General features: G+C 42.4%; 1 protein-coding gene across 1 annotated transcript in view; it reads right to left on the bottom strand.

Moving 5' to 3' along the window:
• Positions 1 to 22,359, bottom strand: part of ctc1 (CTS telomere maintenance complex component 1) — a 199,952-nt gene that overhangs the window by 23,704 nt on the left and 153,889 nt on the right. Inside the window, exons 17-20 of the mRNA XM_084327685.1 lie at positions 2,607 to 2,760; positions 2,380 to 2,448; positions 931 to 1,084; positions 334 to 398 (exon numbers count right to left, since the gene is read on the bottom strand). Of these exons, the coding sequence (XP_084183811.1) occupies positions 334 to 398; positions 931 to 1,084; positions 2,380 to 2,448; positions 2,607 to 2,760 (442 nt within the window). The remainder of the gene's footprint in view (positions 1 to 333; positions 399 to 930; positions 1,085 to 2,379; positions 2,449 to 2,606; positions 2,761 to 22,359) is intronic.

Below are 22,359 nucleotides of genomic sequence, written 5' to 3'. Positions count from 1 at the left end.
GAGAGTAGGAGAGGAGAGGAGGGGAGATGAGAAGAGAGGAGACGAGAGGAGGAGAGAGGAGGAGAGAGGAGGAGAGGAGAGGTGAGAGGATGAGGAGAGGAGGAGAGGAGAGGTGAGGAGGAGAGGAGAGGTGAGGAGGAGAGAGGAGGAAAGGAGAGGTGAGAGGATGAGGAGAGGAGAGGAGAGGAGGAGAGGAGAGGTGAGGAGGAGAGAGGAGGAGAGGAGAGGTGAGAGGATGAGGAGAGGAGAGGAGAGGTGAGAGGAGAGGAGGAGAGGAGGAGAGAGGAGGAGAAGAGAGGAGGAGGAGAGAAGAGGAGAGGGGAGGAGTCTTACTTTGCCTTGGCCTGGAAGACAGCGGAGGAGGAGTCACATGGAGGAGTGGAGCGACTGCATCTCCCCTGGAGAGATATTGATCCTGGTTATAGACAGAGCTGATATATTGATCCTGGTTATAGACAGAGCTGATATATTGATCCTGGTTATAGACAGAGCTGATATAGAGATATTGATCCTGGTTATAGACAGAGCTGATATATTGATCCTGGTTATAGACAGAGCTGATAGAGATATTGATCCTGGTTATAGACAGAGCTGATATATTGATCCTGGTTATAGACAGAGCTGATATAGATATATTGATCCTGGTTATAGACAGAGCTGATATATTGATCCTGGTTATAGACAGAGATGATATAGATATTGATCCTGGTTATAGACAGAGCTGATATATTGATCCTGGTTATAGACAGAGCTGATATATTGATCCTGGTTATAGACAGAGCTGATATAGAGATATTGATCCTGGTTATAGACAGAGCTGATATAGATATTGATCCTGGTTATAGACAGAGCTGATAGAGAGAGATATTGATCCTGTGCTGCACCTCAGGGTTGTCCAGTGTGTGTGTGTACCTGTGTGTGTGTGTGTACCTGTGTGTAGACACACCCACACAGAGAGCAGCTCCACTGTAGCTGCAGACTGAGAACACACACCACGTGACCTCTGACCCTTCCCACAGTGCACCTCTTCTCACTCAGCGCCCACACGCCCAGGTGCACCATGGGAGCAGGAGGCTCTGACGGACTGGAGACAAAACAATAAATAAACAAGATATACTAACTGAAATGTTTGATTTACTATGTTTAAAATTAGTATTATTATTATTAGAGATGTCGAGAGAGCTAAAGAGAGAGAGAGAGAGAGAGAGAGAGAGAGAGAGATAGAGAGAGAGAGAGGAGACAGAGAGAGAAAGAGAGAGAGATCAAGAGAGAGACAGAGAGAGAAAGACACAGAGAGACACAGAGAGGAAGAGAGAGAGAGACAGATAAATAGACACAGAGAGAGAGAGAGAGAGAGAGAGAGAGAGAGAGAGAGAGAGAGAGAGACCTCTTTTATCTTTGATAAAATAAACAAAATTGATGCACAGTTTATCCATCTCCCTGATCACCAAAAGCTACTATACATGTGTGGGGAGAAAAGTCAGTGTACAGCATTAGCTGCAAAATATGTAGACGGTTGTCACAAAATAAGAGAACAAGCCCTGTAAAATGTATCTGAATGGCCACACTTGAAAAATGACTACCCGATCGAGTGACCATTTTGTAAATTAATATGTTTCTTGTTGATTGTCCTTACTGTTATTACTAATGTTATGATATTTTATTGCTTAATATATATGTTATTGTTTGTATGTTGAACTTGCTTTGGCAATAAGTATGTTAATATTTCATGCCAATAAAGCCTATTTGAATTTGAATTTGAATTTGAGAGAGAGAGAGAGAGAGAGAGAGAGAGAGAGAGAGAGAGAGAGAGAGAGAGAGAGAGACAGAGCGAGAGAGATAAATAGACACAGAGAGAGAGAGACAGAGCAAAGGCTATGCTGTCATTGCACCCTCAGTGAGCCTGAAACTGAGTTGCACTTCCTCACCAAATGTGAAAAATATAAAGATATTAGAGAAACGCATTTAAAAAAAAAATGAACTAATAACAAAAGGTTTTCTTGCACTACCAGATACAGGAAAACTACCAGTCCTACTAGGGGAGGACTCAACAAGCTGTGAGCTAGCAGCAGCCTATGTTGCTGCCTGCCATAGACTGAGGGACAGTGAGTGACAGTCACCTGACATGTTTATGCCGTAATATTTTATGTTCTATTTTATGATGATCATTTTTGTATGTACTATGACATTAATATCTGTTTAGTAATCCATGCTTATGTTATTAATCATTTGCTTTGGCAATATGTACAAGTTGCGTCATGCCAATAAAGCCATTTGAATTTAATTGAATTGACAGAGAGAGAGAGAGAGAGAGAGAGAGAGAGAGAAACAGATAAATAGACACAGAGAGAGAGACAGAGAGAGAGACAGTTAGTTTACCTCACGTCTCCCAGACCAGTGACTGTTATACAGCTTAGAGGAAGAGAGCGACAATACACACCTCCGGACCTACACACATACACACATACACACACACACACACACGACATGGGTCAAAATACACACCTCCTGACCTACACACACAATCAGAGAGAGAGAGAGAGAGAGAGAGAGAGAGAGAGAGAGAGAGAGAGAGAGAGAGAGAGAGAGAGAGAGAGAGAGAGTACCTGGACAGTGTGCATTGGAAGCCATTCAGCAGCAGTGTGTTGCCAGGCAACAAACCAAGTGGGTAGGGGGTGTGGCCTAAGTCGAGGTACACCTGTAGGCTCCTCCCACTGAGGTCACACATCGTTAGACGCACATTTAGACCCGCCTCCAAACCTAGAGAGAGAGAGAGACACAGACAGACAGACAGACAGACAGACGGACGGACGGACGGACGGACGGACGGACGGACGGACGGACGGGCAGACAGACAGACAGACAGACAGACAGACAGACAGACAGACAGACAGACAGACAGACAGACAGACAGAGCTCAAAGTCTTGTATCGGACCCACAGCCAATAAGCAGGGCTGTACGTTAACTTTTTTTGCACATAACACTGGTGCTACAGAGGTTGATAGTTTTGTAGCACAGGCCAAAATCTTGTAGCAAAAGTATAAAACGTGTTATATTTGTAACAGTCACAAATGTGCCTATTGTATTTGTGTTATTTAGTTGCAGTGCCATGTTTGGCTGTCATTTTCATGCCGACAAGTTGACGTCACACAGCCAGACATGTTACGTGTAAGGAATTATGGGATTTGGTGTTGGGTGTATGGACTCTACTAGGGGTGGGAATCACCAGTTTCATCACGATACGATATCGATTCTTTGGACACGGATACGATATTTGCCGATATCTGCCATGATACGATACGATGCAGGTGCCTGCAATCGATATGAGAAGATATCATAAGCCCATTTAACACAATCAGTAACATTTAGATCAACTCAAAAAAGGTAACAAAAATATAATTTGAAACATTTAAATGAAAAACAATCTATTGTTTTAATACAAATAGACCTCCTGTTCACTATAAAGTGCCACGTTTTGATATATTGAGCTTTAAACTTTAAGTACCGTAAAAAAATTTGGAACTCAACTCAACCTAAAACCCCTTCCTCTCCCAAACCGTTCCTGCAATTGTTTTATGTTGCATGATGATCATGAATACATTTATTATGTATTGTATTTTTTATGTTTATGGTACATTTACTATCAATATAATATACTCGTCTGACTTAATCTGATCTTTTCAAACACACACACACACACACACACAGACAAACACACACACACACACACACACAGAATGATTGTGTCATCATTCTGGAGCCTCTCAGCCCCCTGGAGGGCTGTGGTCTCCAGGACTGTTCCTCTGTGTGTTCCTGTGTCAATAAATACCATCGATTGACTTCACCTTCGTCTCCTGGCTCATCATATCAATCCAAAGAACTCAGTTTTATACTAACAACAGGGTTTTAGCTTGTTGTTAGCTTATGCTAACGTAGCGTTAATTTCAGACTTTAACGCGACATGGTCATAAAGGAATGGCGAGGATTGCAAAGTGCGTGTTCCAGACGCTACTGCGCTGTGCTGTAGAGCGGATACGAGTCGACTCCACGGGATTTTCAAAATAAGAGTATCGATATGAACCGAACGTTGCTAGCTGCCGGAGCCATAGATATTATGGCTGGAGCTGCGCTTCTGCGGAGATGAAAGTTGCCACAGGATTTTCAAAATAAGAGTATCGATATGAACCGAATGCCTATCGCACCAGTGCTACTGAAGTAAATCCATTCATCGCACAGACCGATGGTGCTGTAGCACTTGCAACATATCTCTCGCACTGTACAGCCCTGCAATAAGAGACCAGTAGCCAATAAGAAGTGAAAGGGCCTTTAGACCACTGCACTCCCGCGTTACATTGAGCTCATGGGAGAGAGGGCGGGGGGAGGAAATTAATGAATGTGGATGAGAGCCTTGCCAGTAAGTGGTTGTAGCTATGGCTGTGGGGGCGCTGGAGACACGATCCAATAGACTTGTGTGTCTCTGTGTTCAGGAGACTCAGGCGTATAAAGGTCTCTTGGATCATGTCTCCAGCGCCCCCACAGCCGTAGCTACAACCACTTACATCAAGGCTCTCATCCACATTCATTAACTTTTTCCCCCCGCCCTCTCCTCCATAACTCCAGAATGGCCTGCAGGCAGACAGTTTGCACCAGGACCTGGAAATAGACCAGGCGCAGTAAAACACTCATAAAGTCTACAGCCTGTTTACTACAGGACTGGCAGCAATACACACTTCATGAGCTCAGTGTTTTACCTTGTAGAGTCTTCTCAAGTGCCCTGGTGTACTGTCCTCTACTGTCCTTTACTGTCCTCTGCTGTCTCTACTGTATCTGCTGTCCTCTACTGTCTCTACTGTCCTCTACTGTCTCTACTGTCCTCTACTGTCTCTACTGTCCTCTTCTGTCTCTATGCTGTATCTACTGTCTCTACTGTCCTCTACTGTCCTCTGCTGTCTCTACTGTCTCTACTGTCCTCTGCTGTCTCTACTGTCCTCTACTGTCTCTACTGTCCTCTACTGTCTCTACTGTCCTCTACTGTCTCTACTGTCCTCTTCTGTCTCTACTGTCCTCCGCTGTCTCTACTGTCCTCTGCTGTCCTCTACTGTCCTCTACTGTCCTCTACTGTCCTCTACTGTCTCTACTGTATCTGCTGTCCTCTACTGTCTCTACTGTCCTCTTCTGTCTCTACTGTCTCTACTGTCCTCTGCTGTCTCTACTGTCCTCTACTGTCTATGCTGTCTCTACTGTCTCTACTGTCCTCTACTGTCTCTACTGTCCTCTGCTGTCTCTACTGTCTCTACTGTCCTCTGCTGTCTCTACTGTCCTCTACTGTCTATACTGTCCTCTACTGTCCTCTACTGTCTATACTGTCCTCTACTGTCTCTACTGTCCTCTACTGTCTCTACTGTCCTCTGCTGTCTCTACTGTCCTCTGCTGTCTCTGCTGTCCTCTGCTGTCTCTACTGTCCTCTACTGTCCTCTGCTGTCTCTACTGTCCTCTGCTGTCTCTACTGTCCTCTGCTGTCTCTACTGTCCTCTACTGTCCTCTACTGTCCTCTACTGTCCTCTGCTGTCATCTACTGTCCTCTACTGTCTCTACTGTCTCTACTGTCTCTACTGTCCTCTGCTGTCTCTACTGTCTCTACTGTCCTCTGCTGTCTCTACTGTCCTCTACTGTCCTCTACTGTCTCTACGGTCTCTATGCTGTCTCTACTGTCCTCTGCTATCCTCTGCTGTCTCTACTGTCTCTATGCTGTCTCTACTGTCTCTACTGTCTCTACTGTCCTCTACTGTCCTCTGCTGTCTCTACTGTCCTCTACTGTCCTCTGCTGTCTCTACTGTCCTCTACTGTCCTCTACTGTCTCTATTGTCCTCTACTGTCCTCTGCTGTCTCTGTCTCTACTGTCCTCTGCTGTCTCTACTGTCCTCTACTGTCTCTACTGTCCTCTACTGTCCTCTGCTGTCTCTACTGTCCTCTGCTGTCTCTGCTGTCTCTACTGTCCTCTACTGTCTCTACTGTCCTCTGCTGTCCTCTGCTGTCCTCTGCTGTCCTCTACTGTCTCTACTGTCTCTACTGTCCTCTGATGTCTCTACTGTCTCTACTGTCCTCTGCTGTATCTACTGTATCTACTGTCCGCTGCTGTCTCTACTGTCCTCTACTGTCTCTACTGTCCTCTTCTGTCTCTACTGTCCTCTACTGTCTCTACTGTCCTCTACTGTCTCTTCTGTCTCTATGCTGTCTCTTCTGTCTCTATGCTGTCTCTACTGTCTCTACTGTCCTCTACTGTCTCTACTGTCCTCTGCTGTCTCTACTGTCCTATACTGTCTCTACTGTCCTCTGCTGTCTCTACTGTCCTCTGCTGTCTCTACTGTCCTATACTATCTCTACTGTCCTCTACTGTCCTCTGCTGTCTCTACTGTCCTCTGCTGTCTCTACTGTCCTCTGCTGTCTCTACTGTCCTCTGCTGTCTCTACTGTCCTCTACTGTCTCTACTGTCCTCTACTGTCCTCTACTGTCTCTACTGTCCTCTGCTGTCATCTACTGTCTCTACTGTCCTCTGCTGTCTCTACTGTCTCTACTGTCATCTGCTGTCTCTACTGTCTCTACTGTCTCTACTGTCCTCTACTGTCTCTACTGTCCTCTTCTGTCTCTATGCTGTCTCTACTGTCTCTACTGTCCTCTGCTGTCTCTACTGTCTCTATGATGTCTACTGTCCTCTACTGTCCTCTGATGTCCTATGCTGTCTCTACTGTATCTACTGTCCTCTACTGTCGTCTGCTGTCTCTACTGTCTCTAATGTCTCTACTGTCTCTACTGTCCTCTACTGTTCTCTGCTGTCTCTACTGTCTCTACTGTCCTCTACTGTCCTCTGCTGTCTCTACTGTCTCTACTGTCTCTACTGTCCTCTACTGTCTCTACTGTCCTCTACTGTCCTCTACTGTCTCTACTGTCCTCTACTGTCCTCTGCTGTCCTCTACTGTCTCTACTGTCCTCTGCTGTCTCTACTGTCCTCTGCTGTCTCTACTGTCCTCTGATGTCTCTACTGTCCGCTGCTGTCTCTACTGTCCTCTACTGTCTCTACTGTCCTCTTCTGTCTCTATGCTGTCTCTACTGTCCTCTACTGTCTCTACTGTCTATATTGTCCTCTACTGTCTCTACTGTCCTCTGCTGTCTCTACTGTCCTCTACTGTCTCTACTGTCCTCTACTGTCTCTACTGTCTCTACTGTCCTCTACTGTCCTCTACTGTCCTCTGCTGTCTCTACTGTCTCTACTGTCTCTACTGTCCTCTGCTGTCTCTACTGTCCTCTACTGTCTCTACTGTCCTCTACTGTCTCTACTGTCTCTACTGTCTCTACTGTCCTCTGCTGTCTCTACTCTCATCTACTGTCTCTACTGTCTCTACTGTCTCTACTGTCCTCTACTGTCCTCTACTGTCCTCTACTGTATCTACTGTCCTCTACTGTCCTCTACTGTCCTCTACTGTCTCTACTGTCTCTACTGTCCTCTGCTGTCTCCACTGTCTCTATTGTCTCTCTGTCTCTACTGTCCTCTACTGTCTCTGCTGTCTCTACTGTCCTCTACTGTCCTCTACTGTCCTCTACTGTCTCTACTGTCCTCTGATGTCTCTACTGTCCTCTGATGTCTCTACTATCCTCTAGTCTCTACTGTCCTCTACTGTCTCTACTGTCCTCTGATGTCTCTAATGTCCTCTGATGTCTCTACTGTCCTCTGATGTCTCTACTGTCCTCTGATGTCTCTACTGTCCTCTACAGTCTCTACTGTCCTCTACTGTCTCTACTGTCCTCTGATGTCTCTACTGTCCTCTGATGTCTCTACGGTCCTCTACTGTCTCTGCTGTCTCTATGCTGTCTCTACTGTCCTCTGCTGTCTCTATGCTGTCTCTACTGTCCTCTACTGTCTCTACTGTCCTCTAATGTCCTCTACTGTCCTCTGATGTCTCTACTGTCCTCTGATGTCTCTACTGTCCTCTGATGTCTCTACTGTCCTCTACTGTCCTCTACTGTCTCTACTGTCTCTACTGTCCTCTGATGTCTCTACTGTCCTCTGATGTCTCTACTGTCCTCTGATGTCCTCTACTGTCTCTACTGTCCTCTACTGTCTCTACTGACCTCTGTTGTCTCTACTGTCCTCTATCGTCTCTACTGTCCTCTACTGTCCTCTGCTGTCTCTGCTGTCTCTACTGTCCTCTACTGTCTCTACTGTCCTCTGCTGTCTCTACTGTCCTCTACTGTCTCTACTGTCCTCTACTGTCTCTACTGTCCTCTGCTGTCCTCTGCTGTCTCTACTGTCCTCTAATGTCCTCTACTGTCACTACTGTCCTCTGCTGTCTCTACTGTCCTCTACTGTCCTCTGCTGTCCTCTACTGTCCTCTGCTGTCTCTACTGTCTCTACTGTCCTCTGCTGTCTCTACTGTCTCTACTGTCCTCTGCTGTCTCTACTGTCTCTACTGTCCTCTGCTGTGTCTATGCTGTCTCTACTGTCCTCTACTGCCTCTACTGTCTCTGCTGTCCTCTATTGTCTCTACTGTCCTCTGATGTCTCTACTGTCCTCTGCTGTCTCTACTGTCCTCTGCTGTCTCTACTGTCCTCTGCTGTCTCTACTGTCCTCTACTGTCATCTGCTGTCTCTACTGTCCTCTGCTGTCTCTACTGTCTTCTACTGTCATCTGCTGTCTCTATGCTGTCTCTACTGTCTTATGCTGTCTCTACTGTCCTCTACTGTCTCTACTGTCCTCTGCTGTCTCTACTGTCCTCTGCTGTCCTCTGCTGTCTCTACTGTCCTCTGATGTCTCTGCTGTCTCTACTGTCTCTACTGTCCTCTGCTGTCTCTACTGTCCTCTGCTGTCTCTACTGTCCTCTGCTGTCTCTACTGTCCTCTACTGTCATCTGCTGTCTCTATGCTGTCTCTACTGTCTTATGCTGTCTCTACTGTCCTCTACTGTCCTCTACTGTCCTCTACTGTCCTCTGCTGTATCTACTGTCTATACTGTCCTCTACTGTCTCTACTGTCCTCTACTGTCCTCTGCTGTATCTACTGTCTCTATTGTCCTCTACTGTCCTCTACTGTCTCTACTGTCCTCTGCTGTATCTACTTCCTCTACTGTCCTCCTCTGTCTCTACTGTCCTCCTCTGTCCTCTACTGTCTCTACTGTCCTCTACTGTCCTCTGCTGTATCTACTGTCCTCCTCTGTCTCTACTGTCTCCTCTGTCCTCTACTGTCCTCCTCTGTCCTCTACTGTCTCTACTCTTCTCTACTGTCTCTGCTGTCTCTACTGTCTCTACTGTCTCTACTGTCCTCTGCTGTCTCTCTGTCTCTGCTGTCTCTACTTTCTCTACTGTCTCTCTGTCTCTAATGTCCTCTACTGTCTCTAATGTCCTCTACTGTCTCTACTGTCCTCTGCTGTCTCTACTGTCCTCTATTGTCTCTATTGTATGTGCTGTCCTCTACGGTCTCTACTGTCCCCTGCTGTCCTCTACTGTCTCTGCTGTCCTCTACTGTCTCTCTGCTGTCTCTACTGTCCTCTGCTGTCTCTACTGTCCTCTACCGTCCTCTACTGTCTCTACTGTCCTCTACTGTCTCTACTGTCCTCTACCGTCCTCTACTGTCCTCTACTGTCCTCTACCGTCTCTACTGTCTCTACTGTCTCTACTGTCTCTACTGTCCTCTGCTGTCTCTACTGTCCTCTGCTGTCTCTACTGTCCTCTACTGTCTCTATTGTCCTCTACTGTCCTCTGCTGTCCTCTGCTGTCTCTACTGTCCTCTACTGTCTCTGCTGTCCTCTACTGTCTCTAATGTCCTCTACTGTCTCTGCTGTCTCTCTACTGTCTCTACTGTCCTCTGCGGTCTCTACTGTCCTCTACTGTCTCTACTGTCCTCTACTGTCCTGTACTGTCTCTAATGTCCTCTACTGTCTCTGCTGTCTCTACTGTCTCTCTACTGTCTCTACTGTCCTCTGCGGTCTCTACTGTCTCTACTGTCTCTAATGTCCTCTACTGTCTCTACTGTCTCTAATGTTCTCTACTGTCCTCTACTGTCTCTACTTTCTCTACTGTCTCTACTGTCCTCATATTCCTGTGTTACCTGTATTATTCCTGTTACCTGTATTATTCCTGTGTTACCTGTATTATTCCTGTGTTACCTGTATTATTCCTGTTACATGTATTATTCATGTTACCTGTATTATTCATGTTACCTGTATTATTCCTGTTACCTGTATTATTCCTGTTACCTGTATTATTCCCGTTACCTGTATTATTCCTGTTACCTGTATTATTCATGTTACCTGTATTATTCCTGTGTTACCTGTATTATTCATGTTACCTGTATTATTCATGTTACCTGTATTATTCATGTTACCTGTATTATTCCTGTGTTACCTGTATTATTCATGTTACCTGTATTATTCATGTTACCTGTATTATTCATGTTACCTGTATTATTCCTGTGTTACCTGTATTATTCATGTTACCTGTATTATTCATGTGGTACCTGTATTATTCATGTTACCTGTATTATTCATGTTACCTGTATTATTCCTGTGTTACCTGTATTATTCATGTTATCTGTATTATTCATGTTACCTGTATTATGCCTGTTACCTGTATTATTCATGTTACCTGTATTATTCCTGTTACCTGTATTCTTCATGTTACCTGTATTATTCATGTTACCTGTATTATTCATGTTACCTGTATTATTCCTGTGTTACCTGTATTATTCATGTTACCTGTATTATTCATGTTACCTGTATTATTCATGTTACCTGTATTATTCCTGTTACCTGTATTATTCCGGTTACCTGTATTATTCCTGTTATCTGTATTATTCATGTTACCTGTATTATTCCTGTGTTACCTGTATTATTCATGTTACCTGTATTATCTGTATTATTCATGTTACCTGTATTATTCATGTTACCTGTATTATTCCTGTGTTACCTGTATTATTCCTGTTACCTGTATTATTCATGTTACCTGTATTATTCCTGTTACCTGTATTATTCATGTTACCTGTATTATTCATGTGTTACCTGTATTATGCATGCGTTACCTGTATTATTCATGTGTTACCTGTATTATTCCTGTGTTACCTGTATTATTCCTGTTACCTGTATTATTCCTGTGTTACTTGTATTATTCATGTTACCTGTATTATTCATGTTACCTGTATTATTCATGTGTTACCTGTATTATTCATGTTATCTGTATTATTCATGTTACCTGTATTATTCCTGTGTTACCTGTATTATTCATGTTACCTGTATTATTCATGTTACCTGTATTATTCATGTGTTACCTGTATTATTCATGTATTACCTGTATTATTCCTGTTACCTGTATTATTCCTGTTACCTGTATTATTCCTGTGTTACCTGTATTATTCATGTTACCTGTATTATCCTGTATTATTCATGTTACCTGTATTATTCCCGTTACCTGTATTATTCCATATTATTCATGTTACCTGTATTATTCATGTTATCTGTATTATTCATGTTACCTGTATTATTCCTGTTACCTGTATTATTCCTGTTACCTGTATTATTCATGTTACCTGTATTATTCCCGTTACCTGTATTATTCATGTTACCTGTATTATTCATGTTACCTGTATTATTCATGTTACCTGTATTATTCCTGTTACCTGTATTATTCATGTGTTACCTGTATTATTCCTGTTACCTGTATTATTCCTGTTACCTGTATTATTCATGTTACCTGTATTATTCCTGTTACCTGTATTATTCCCGTTACCTGTATTATTCCTGTGTTACCTGTATTATTCATGTTACCTGTATTATTCCTGTTACCTGTATTATTCCTGTGTTACCTGTATTATTCCTGTTACCTGTATTATTCCTGTTACCTGTATTATTCATGTTACCTGTATTATTCATGTTACCTGTATTATTCCTGTGTTACCTGTATTATTCCTGTTAATTCCTGTTACCTGTATTATTCCTGTTACCTGTATTATTCATGTTACCTGTATTATTCCTGTTACCTGTATTATTCATGTTACCTGTATTATTCATGTTACCTGTATTATTCATGTGTTACCTGTATTATTCATGTTACCTGTATTATTCATGTGTTACCTGTATTATTCATGTTACCTGTATTATTCCCGTTACTTGTATTATTCCTGTTACCTGTATTATTCATGTGTTACCTGTATTATTCATGTTACCTGTATTATTCCTGTTACCTGTATTATTCCTGTTACCTGTATTATTCATGTTACCTGTATTATTCATGTTACCTGTATTATTCATGTTACCTGTATTATTCCTGTTACCTGTATTATTCATGTTACCTGTATTATTCCTGTGTTACCTGTATTATTAATGTTACCTGTATTATTCCTGTTACCTGTATTATTCATGTTACCTGTATTATTCCTGTTACCTGTATTATTCATGTTACCTGTATTATTCCTGTTACCTGTATTATTCATGTTACCTGTATTATTCATGTTACCTGTATTATTCCTGTTACCTGTATTATTCATGTTACCTGTATTATTCCTGTTACCTGTATTATTCATGTTACCTGTATTATTCATGTTACCTGTATTATTCCTGTTACCTGTATTATTCATGTTATTATTCATGTTACCTGTATTATTCATGTTACCTGTATTATTCCCGTTACCTGTATTATTCCTGTTACCTGTATTATTCATGTTACCTGTATTATTCATGTTACCTGTATTATTCATGTTATCTGTATTATTCATGTTACCTGTATTATTCCTGTTACCTGTATTATTCCTGTTACCTGTATTATTCATGTTACCTGTATTATTCATGTTACCTGTATTATTCCCGTTACCTGTATTATTCATGTTACCTGTATTATTCATGTTACTGTTACCTGTATTATTCATGTTACCTGTATTATTCCTGTTACCTGTATTATTCATGTGTTACCTATATTATTCCTGTGTTACCTGTATTATTCCTGTTACCTGTATTATTCATGTTACCTGTATTATTCCTGTTACCTGTATTATTCATGTTACCTGTATTATTCATGTTACCTGTATTATGTTACCTGTATTATTCATGTTACCTGTATTATTCATGTTACCTGTATTATTCATGTTACCTGTATTATTCATGTTACCTGTATTATTCCTGTGTTACCTGTACTATTCCTGTTACCTGTATTATTCCTGTTACCTGTATTATTCATGTTACCTGTATTTGTTACCTGTATTATTCATGTGTTACCTGTATTATTCATGTTACCTGTATTATTCATGTGTTACCTGTATTATTCATGTGTTACCTGTATTATTCATGTTACCTGTATTATTCCCGTTACCTGTATTATTCATGTGTTACCTGTATTATTCATGTGTTACCTGTATTATTCATGTTACCTGTATTATTCCTGTTACCTGTATTATTCATGTTACCTGTATTATTCATGTGTTACCTGTATTATTCATGTTACCTGTATTATTCATGTGACCTGTATTATTCCTGTTACCTGTATTATTCCTGTTACCTGTATTATTCATGTTACCTGTATTATTCCTGTTACCTGTATTATTCCTGTTACCTGTATTATTCATGTTACCTGTATTATTCCTGTTACCTGTATTATTCATGTTACCTGTATTATTCCTGTTACCTGTATTATTCATGTTACCTGTATTATTCCTGTGTTACCTGTATTATTCATGTTACCTGTATTATGCATGTTACCTGTATTATTCCTGTTACCTGTATTATTCCTGTTACCTGTATTATTCATGTTACCTGTATTATTCCTGTTACCTGTATTATTCATGTTACCTGTATTATTCCTGTTACCTGTATTATTCATGTTACCTGTATTATTCATGTTACCTGTATTATTCCTGTTACCTGTATTATTCATGTTACCTGTATTATTCATGTTACCTGTATTATTCCTGTTACCTGTATTATTCATGTTACCTGTATTATTCATGTTACCTGTATTATTCCCGTTACCTGTATTATTCCTGTTACCTGTATTATTCATGTTACCTGTATTATTCATGTTATCTGTATTATTCATGTTACCTGTATTATTCCTGTTACCTGTATTATTCCTGTTACCTGTATTATTCATGTTACCTGTATTATTCATGTTACCTGTATTATTCCCGTTACCTGTATTATTCATGTTACCTGTATTATTCATGTTACTGTTACCTGTATTATTCATGTTACCTGTATTATTCCTGTTACCTGTATTATTCATGTGTTACCTATATTATTCCTGTGTTACCTGTATTATTCCTGTTACCTGTATTATTCATGTTACCTGTATTATTCCTGTTACCTGTATTATTCATGTTACCTGTATTATTCATGTTACCTGTATTATGTTACCTGTATTATTCATGTTACCTGTATTATTCATGTTACCTGTATTATTCATGTTACCTGTATTATTCCTGTGTTACCTGTATTATTCCTGTTACCTGTATTATTCCTGTTACCTGTATTATTCATGTTACCTGTATTATTCCTGTTACCTGTATTATTCCTGTTACCTGTATTATTCATGTTACCTGTATTATTCATGTGTTACCTGTATTATTCATGTTACCTGTATTATTCATGTGTTACCTGTATTATTCATGTTACCTGTATTATTCCCGTTACCTGTATTATTCCCGTTACCTGTATTATTCATGTGTTACCTGTATTATTCCTGTTACCTGTATTATTCATGTTACCTGTATTATTCCTGTTACCTGTATTATTCATGTTACCTGTATTATTCATGTTACCTGTATTATTCATGTTACCTGTATTATTCCTGTTACCTGTATTATTCCTGTTACCTGTATTATTCATGTTACCTGTATTATTCCTGTTACCTGTATTATTCATGTTACCTGTATTATTCCTGTTACCTGTATTATTCATGTTACCTGTATTATTCCTGTTACCTGTATTATTCATGTTACCTGTATTATTCATGTTACCTGTATTATTCCTGTTTTATTCCTGTTACCTGTATTATTCATGTTACCTGTATTATTCATGTGTTACCTGTATTATTCCTGTTACCTGTATTATTCCTGTTACCTGTATTATTCATGTTACCTGTATTATTCCTGTGTTACCTGTATTATTCATGTTACCTGTATTATTCCTATTATTCCTGTTACCTGTATTATTCCCGTTACCTGTATTATTCCTGTTACCTGTATTATTCCTGTGTTACCTGTATTATTCATGTTACCTGTATTATTCCTGTGTTACCTGTATTATTCATGTTACCTGTATTATTCCTGTTACCTGTATTATTCATGTTACCTGTATTATTCATGTTACCTGTATTATTCCTGTGTTACCTGTATTATTCATGTTACCTGTATTATTCCTGTTACCTGTATTATTCATGTTACCTGTATTATTCCTGTTACCTGTATTATTCCTGTGTTACCTGTATTATTCATGTTACCTGTATTATTCCTGTGTTACCTGTATTATTCCTGTTACCTGTATTATTCATGTTACCTGTATTATTCCTGTTACCTGTATTATTCCTGTTACCTGTATTATTCATGTTACCTGTATTATTCCCGTTACCTGTATTATTGCTGTTACCTGTATTATTCCTGTGTTACCTGTATTATTCCTGTGTTACCTGTATTATTCATGTTACCTGTATTATTCCTGTTACCTGTATTATTCATGTTACCTGTATTCCTGTGTTACCTGTATTATTCCTGTGTTACCTGTATTATTCATGTTACCTGTATTATTCATGTTACCTGTATTATTCCTGTTACCTGTATTATTCATGTTACCTGTATTATTCCCGTTACCTGTATTATTCCTGTGTTACCTGTATTATTCATGTTACCTGTATTATTCATGTTACCTGTATTATTCATGTTACCTGTATTATTCCTGTTACCTGTATTATTCATGTTACCTGTATTATTCCTGTTACCTGTATTATTCATGTTACCTGTATTATTCCTGTGTTACCTGTATTATTCCTGTGTTACCTGTATTATTCATGTTACCTGTATTATTCCTGTTACCTGTATTATTCATGTTACCTGTATTATTCCTGTGTTACCTGTATTATTCCCGTTACCTGTATTATTCCTGTTACCTGTATTATTCATGTTACCTGTATTATTCCTGTGTTACCTGTATTATTCATGTTACCTGTATTATTCCTGTTACCTGTATTATTCCTGTTACCTGTATTATTCCTGTGTTACCTGTATTATTCATGTTACCTGTATTATTCATGTTACCTGTATTATTCCTGTGTTACCTGTATTATTCATGTTACCTGTATTATTCCTGTTACCTGTATTATTCATGTTACCTGTATTATTCCTGTTACCTGTATTACTCATGTTACCTGTATTATTCATGTTACCTGTATTATTCCTGTGTTAACTGTATTATTCATGTTACCTGTATTATTCCTGTTACCTGTATTATTCAAGTTACCTGTATTATTCCTGTTACCTGTATTATTCCTGTTACCTGTATTATTCCTGTGTTACCTGTATTATTCATGTTACCTGTATTATTCATGTTACCTGTATTATTCCTGTTACCTGTATTATTCCCGTTACCTGTATTATTCCTGTTACCTGTATTATTCATGTTATATTATTCCTGTTACCTGTATTATTCCTGTTACCTGTATTATTCCTGTGTTACCTGTATTATTCATGTTACCTGTATTATTCCTGTTACCTGTATTATTCATGTTACCTGTATTATTCCTGTTACCTGTATTATTCATGTTACCTGTATTATTCCTGTTACCTGTATTATTCATGTTACCTGTATTATTCCTGTTACCTGTATTATTCCTGTTACCTGTATTATTCCCGTTACCTGTATTATTCCTGTTACCTGTATTATTCATGTTATATTATTCCTGTTACCTGTATTATTCCTGTTACCTGTATTATTCCTGTGTTACTTGTATTATTCATGTTACCTGTATTATTCCTGTTACCTGTATTATTCATGTTACCTGTATTATTCATGTTACCTGTATTATTCCTGTTACCTGTATTATTCCTGTGTTACCTGTATTATTCCTGTTACCTGTATTATTCCTGTTACCTGTATTATTCCTGTGTTACCTGTATTATTCATGTTACCTGTATTATTCCTGTTACCTGTATTATTCATGTTACCTGTATTATTCCTGTTACCTGTATTATTCATGTTACCTGTATTATTCCCGTTACCTGTATTATTCATGTTACCTGTATTATTCATGTTACCTGTATTATTCCTGTTACCTGTATTATTCCCGTTACCTGTATTATTCCTGTGTTACCTGTATTATTCATGTTACCTGTATTATTCCTGTTACCTGTATTATTCCTGTTACCTGTATTATTCCTGTGTTACCTGTATTATTCCTGTTACCTGTATTATTCATGTTACCTGTATTATTCATGTTACCTGTATTATTCATGTTACAATACCTGTATTATTCCTGTTGTGAAGGATCAGATTAAACCGAATATATATATTTATTTATGGATATATATTTAATAGTATTTGTATATCGTTTGATATCCCTTGTATATTCCTTGTACATATACACTGAATATCCCTTTAGTCTACTAACAGCCCATAATAGTTTCATTCTCTCATTGGACAAGAACTTGGCGCCAGCAGCCAAGCCCCTTGGTTCAAGTTCAATCGTGCCGACGAACATGTCGTTACTAGCCCCGGTTCCGCGTAGGAATACGTCTACCGAAATACGAATGGTACTATTTGTTCACAGCGCATATATATATGGCGCAAGTAAAGTAGAACTTCCTTCTTTTAGTCCCTTAGCCCTTAGTTCTTTACCCTCCAACCTAGTGGCAAGACGTTAAGCCTCACCCACGATACACGTGTGGTGCAGTATGGTCAACTTGGCCTCAGAATGGCATTGAGACATCGTGTGGATTAATAGTTGAATTGTCATAGTTTGGCACTATACCGTCGAGTGGGACGTATTTCTATTAAGTTAATAATAGTCTATTATGTATGGTGCATCGTTCGGTTAGAGTTATACAGTGAGTAGTACCCCCATCGTTTCCTCGCGTTATCTAGAGTCTTAACCAGGCTGGGCAGACCACGTGTGGTGCTTTCATCCGAGGAGTTCTGGGCTAGGACGAGTGGACCTGCACATTGGATTACCTTACCCGGACGACGGCGAGCCCTACACGGCTTGGATTATCTACTTGCTTTGGGTGCTTTGATTTATGCCATGGATAACAGCCAACACTGGTGAGTGTTGGAACTACCCCCCGAGAGGAGTCCAGGTGAGACGGCGCTCTACCCCGAGTGAGGTCGCCTCACGTCTCTTCGTTGTGGACCGGCAGCTACCGTCTACAAGAGGGCCCAACTGTATTCATCTGTGGACCAAGGTTCTGTGGGCACCGTGTTCAGCACTCTGAATTCTCCCAAGAAATCGTTGGCCAGATGGGATATCGCCGGCGGCTCTCCTAACCCCCCCCCCCCTACTGACTTACAACCAGCAGGACCCCCCTTTAGTATATCCAGCTATAATCATTAAGTACCATCGCTATAGTTCCCTAAAGAACCAGGTTGTATACTTGCTTCCTGCGTAACCAGAGATTGGACATTCAATGTTGATTTGCCTACGAATACTCATTTGCCTTACAAGTGCATTCAAATCATAAATGTCATTAAGTGAACGTTGTATATACCCTTTGCTATATATTAAATATTCGACTTATACATTTGTGTGGACTTGGTTTCATGGTGGGAAAGTGTTCATCATATCTATATCATGTACTGTGTGGCCAGTAGTTAAAGTACATAAAGCGGTAGTGGTTTAATGATACCATACTTATCAATACAGTCAGGGAATTGTACCCCTCAGTTACAATTGGTCCTTCGAGCCGGAGGGTAACTAGTGTAATATTAATATAGTGTTATTAATATTGAAATGGCCTATGATGAACACTCCACGAAACGGTCCTCCTAACGTAGAACGCCCGCGGCGCAGACGACAGACACCTCAGTACTTAGAGGATTACGCTGTCAGTCAACTACCTAGCCTTCGACAAACGGTAAACGCGGTAAAAGTAGAAAGTAAAATTATGTCTGACCTTAACGACCAGGTTACCCCGACCACAGAGGCCCTAGTGGGTTCTAATGTAACTGACCAAGCTCACGGTGGGGACCAGGAGGGAGCTGACATGCCTTTACCCCCCGCCAATACCGAAGAAGTAGTCCCCGACCAGCCCCGGGAGGAAGACAACCCTACAGAGAGAGAACTCTGCACGGAACAAGATGAGGAGAGCGCCGAGGAGATAGAGCTCCAGGACTCCCCAACGAGTACAGCCAGGAGCGGCTCACCTCTACAACCGTCTTCCCCCAGCGAAGCGGAGAGGATGCTATCACAGGCGTTCCTCGTCAGCCTGACAGCCTCTACCGAACGCGATCGACTCCAGGGTGAACGCGATCGACTTCAGGGTGAACGCGATCGACTCCAGACGCAGCAACGGAGCGAAGAAGAGCGCATACGCCTGGAGATGAGACGCCTTCAGACGGAAGAGAATATGGCAAGAGACCGAGCAGACACCCAGCGCGCCGCTGACGGTGCCCAAAGAGAGGCAGAGCGCGACCTCGCTCTCATCCAGCGCGAAACCGAGCGCGACAGACTACAGGGCGAGCGCGACAGACTACAAGCGCAGCTAATGGAGCAGCTGATCACCAGGGCAACACCCTCTCCCTCCGCCAGGGGTTCAAGGGCCTCGTCGAGACAACAGTCAAGGGCAGCATCCCCTAACCGACCAAGCGACCCTGAACTTGACCACCAGAGAGAGCCTATACCCCCCGCAGACCCCCTTCCCCGACCGGTCCAAGCGAGACCCAGCTACAAGGAAGGAGCAGCATACACTGCGGAGAGGCTAAATAAACGACTACAGGATCTAGAGGACCTGACAGAAGAAGAAGAGGGAGAGGAGGAGAACCAAGCCCGACGACAGCACAGTACTCCACCGGACCAGGAGGTCCAGTACAGCCCAGGCTATACCCCCGCGGCGCTGCGCTACAGACCCCCGACTCTATTCACGGGTGAGCATGACGCACGACCAGCCCCGAGGAACAGCACCTGGACCAGCGGGCCATGGTACCCTGCCGGTACCAGCCCACAGAGAGGCGCAAGAGGAGACTCGCCTAGGAGGCCTCTCTCCCAGCGCTCACCGATGTGCCAGCCATCCACGGCGTCATACATTGGCACACCGACGTTTCCAGACTTCACCTATGAGAATCGAGCACAGTACACGGAGCTCCGGATGTGCTTAGAGACAATGATGGTGGATGTCGCTGATGAACGCCACAAGTATGCAATATTACTGAAGCACCTGAAAGTACCCCGAGCGCACAATATAGCGCTAGCCTATGCCACCTCTACGACCCCATACACCGCGGCTCTAGCAGCGCTGGACCAGAGATATGGACGTATATGGGATTACGTAATCCAAGAGATAAGGCATATTGACCGCCTACCCCCAGCAACAGACAATCGCTCATTAGACGACCTGTCTATAAAAGTGCAGTCCCTGGTAGGGATGCTGGGAGCGCAACGAGAAAAGGGTATGCACGAGCTATACGCCAACTCTAACGTCGAGAGGATTTTAGAGAAGCTGCCACCCGCCAGACAAGAGCGCTTCAGGCGGCAGAGAGACCACCATGATCCTAACGGTCCCGAACCATCCCTCCTCGATCTAGCCGACTTCCTGGCGAGAGAAGTCAGCAGCCTACGACTGGATACGTTCGTGCGGAGCACACCAAGCTCCAGAGAGGGACCCAGAAGAATAAACGATGGAAGAAGATCGGTGACTGTCATGCACCAATCAGAATCAGTACCGAGCAGTAAGAACCACAGTACCCCCTCGAGAAAAGAGAAGTGGAAGATGGTGTGCCCGTACTGCGAGAAGGAACACTGGCTGTCACAATGTGACCTGTTCACAAAGATGAATGCAGAAGAAGTGAGTCAATGGATAAAGTCCAACAGGCGCTGTTACCGATGTGCGCGCAGTCACATGGCAGCCGAGTGCCGCCTAAAGAAGAGGTGCAGTCGGTGTGACGGAGCCCACCTAGATGTCCTACACGACAGTAACAGAAGAAAGCCTGCACCTGCACCATCGAGCAGCACAAAGGCAAGTGTCATGTACATTGACCCCGCCAGCAGCAGCGGCGCCCAAGTGCTCTTAAAGGTAGTCCGTGTAACATTGAGCTACCAAGATAAAGTCATGGACACTTACGCCGTCCTTGATGACGGGTCAGAGAAGACCCTTCTGCTCGCGTCCGCTGCGGCCCAGCTGGGACTGCGGGGGAGCGAGAACCAAATGACGATTCGGACAATAAGAAGAGATTTAAAGACGATAAAAGGCGAGAATGTCTCCTTCACTATCGCAGCAAGCGGGCAGCCAGAGCGACGGTATAGGATTACAAATGCTTTCACCAGCCAAGAAATAGGACTATCACAGTACACCTACCCCATCGCCAAACTGATGGATAAATATGTGCACCTGCGTCAACTACCTATCCCGCTCATAGACGGCGCCACCCCGACCCTGCTGATAGGCTCCGACCATGCAGACCTCATAGTCCCGATAGACCGGGTCCATACAGGACCCAGAGGCTGTCCTGCAGCAGTCGAGACCCGCCTAGGATGGACATTACAAGGCCCCCTCGCTAAATCTCTTAACCGAACAGCAGCCACTAGCTGCCTCCACTCCAGAGTGACAGAAGAAGACACCACTCTCCTGCAGCATGTCGAGAGGCTATGGACACTAGAGACAATGCCCTTTAAGAACGAAAAGAAAGACATTCGTTCTAAAGAAGACATTTACGCCATAAACCTCTTCGAGCAGGGGACAAAGAGAGTCACAGTCAGCGGAGTGATGAGATACGCAACTCCACTCCTGAGGCGAGAGGGAATGCCCACCTTTCACGCAAAGAAAGACGCTACGGAGCGGTATCTATTGAACACAGAGCGGCGCCTAGCCAAAGACCCCGCTCAAGAGAGTGTGTACCGCGCTGAGATTGAGAAGCTAATCACAGCGGGACACGTGACAAAGATTGACATTAAAGAGGCCGATCAGACGACCGAATCATGGTACGTGCCGCACCACAAGGTCCACCACAACGGCAAGGATCGCATTGTGTTTAACTGCAGCTACCAGATCGGATCCCAAAATCTGAATAAAGAGCTCTTGCCCGGCCCCACACTCGGCCCCTCTCTACTAGGCGTGCTACTACGCTTCCGCCAGGACAAGGTGGCTATCAGCGGGGATATCAAAGGGATGTTCCTGCAGGTGAGACTAGT

This window comes from Notolepis coatsorum, assembly GCF_963971535.1.
Source record: "Notolepis coatsorum genome assembly, chromosome: 13".
In the NCBI taxonomy this organism is placed as follows: domain Eukaryota; kingdom Metazoa; phylum Chordata; class Actinopteri; order Aulopiformes; family Paralepididae; genus Notolepis; species Notolepis coatsorum.
This window is presented reverse-complemented; position numbering and strand designations above follow the sequence as displayed.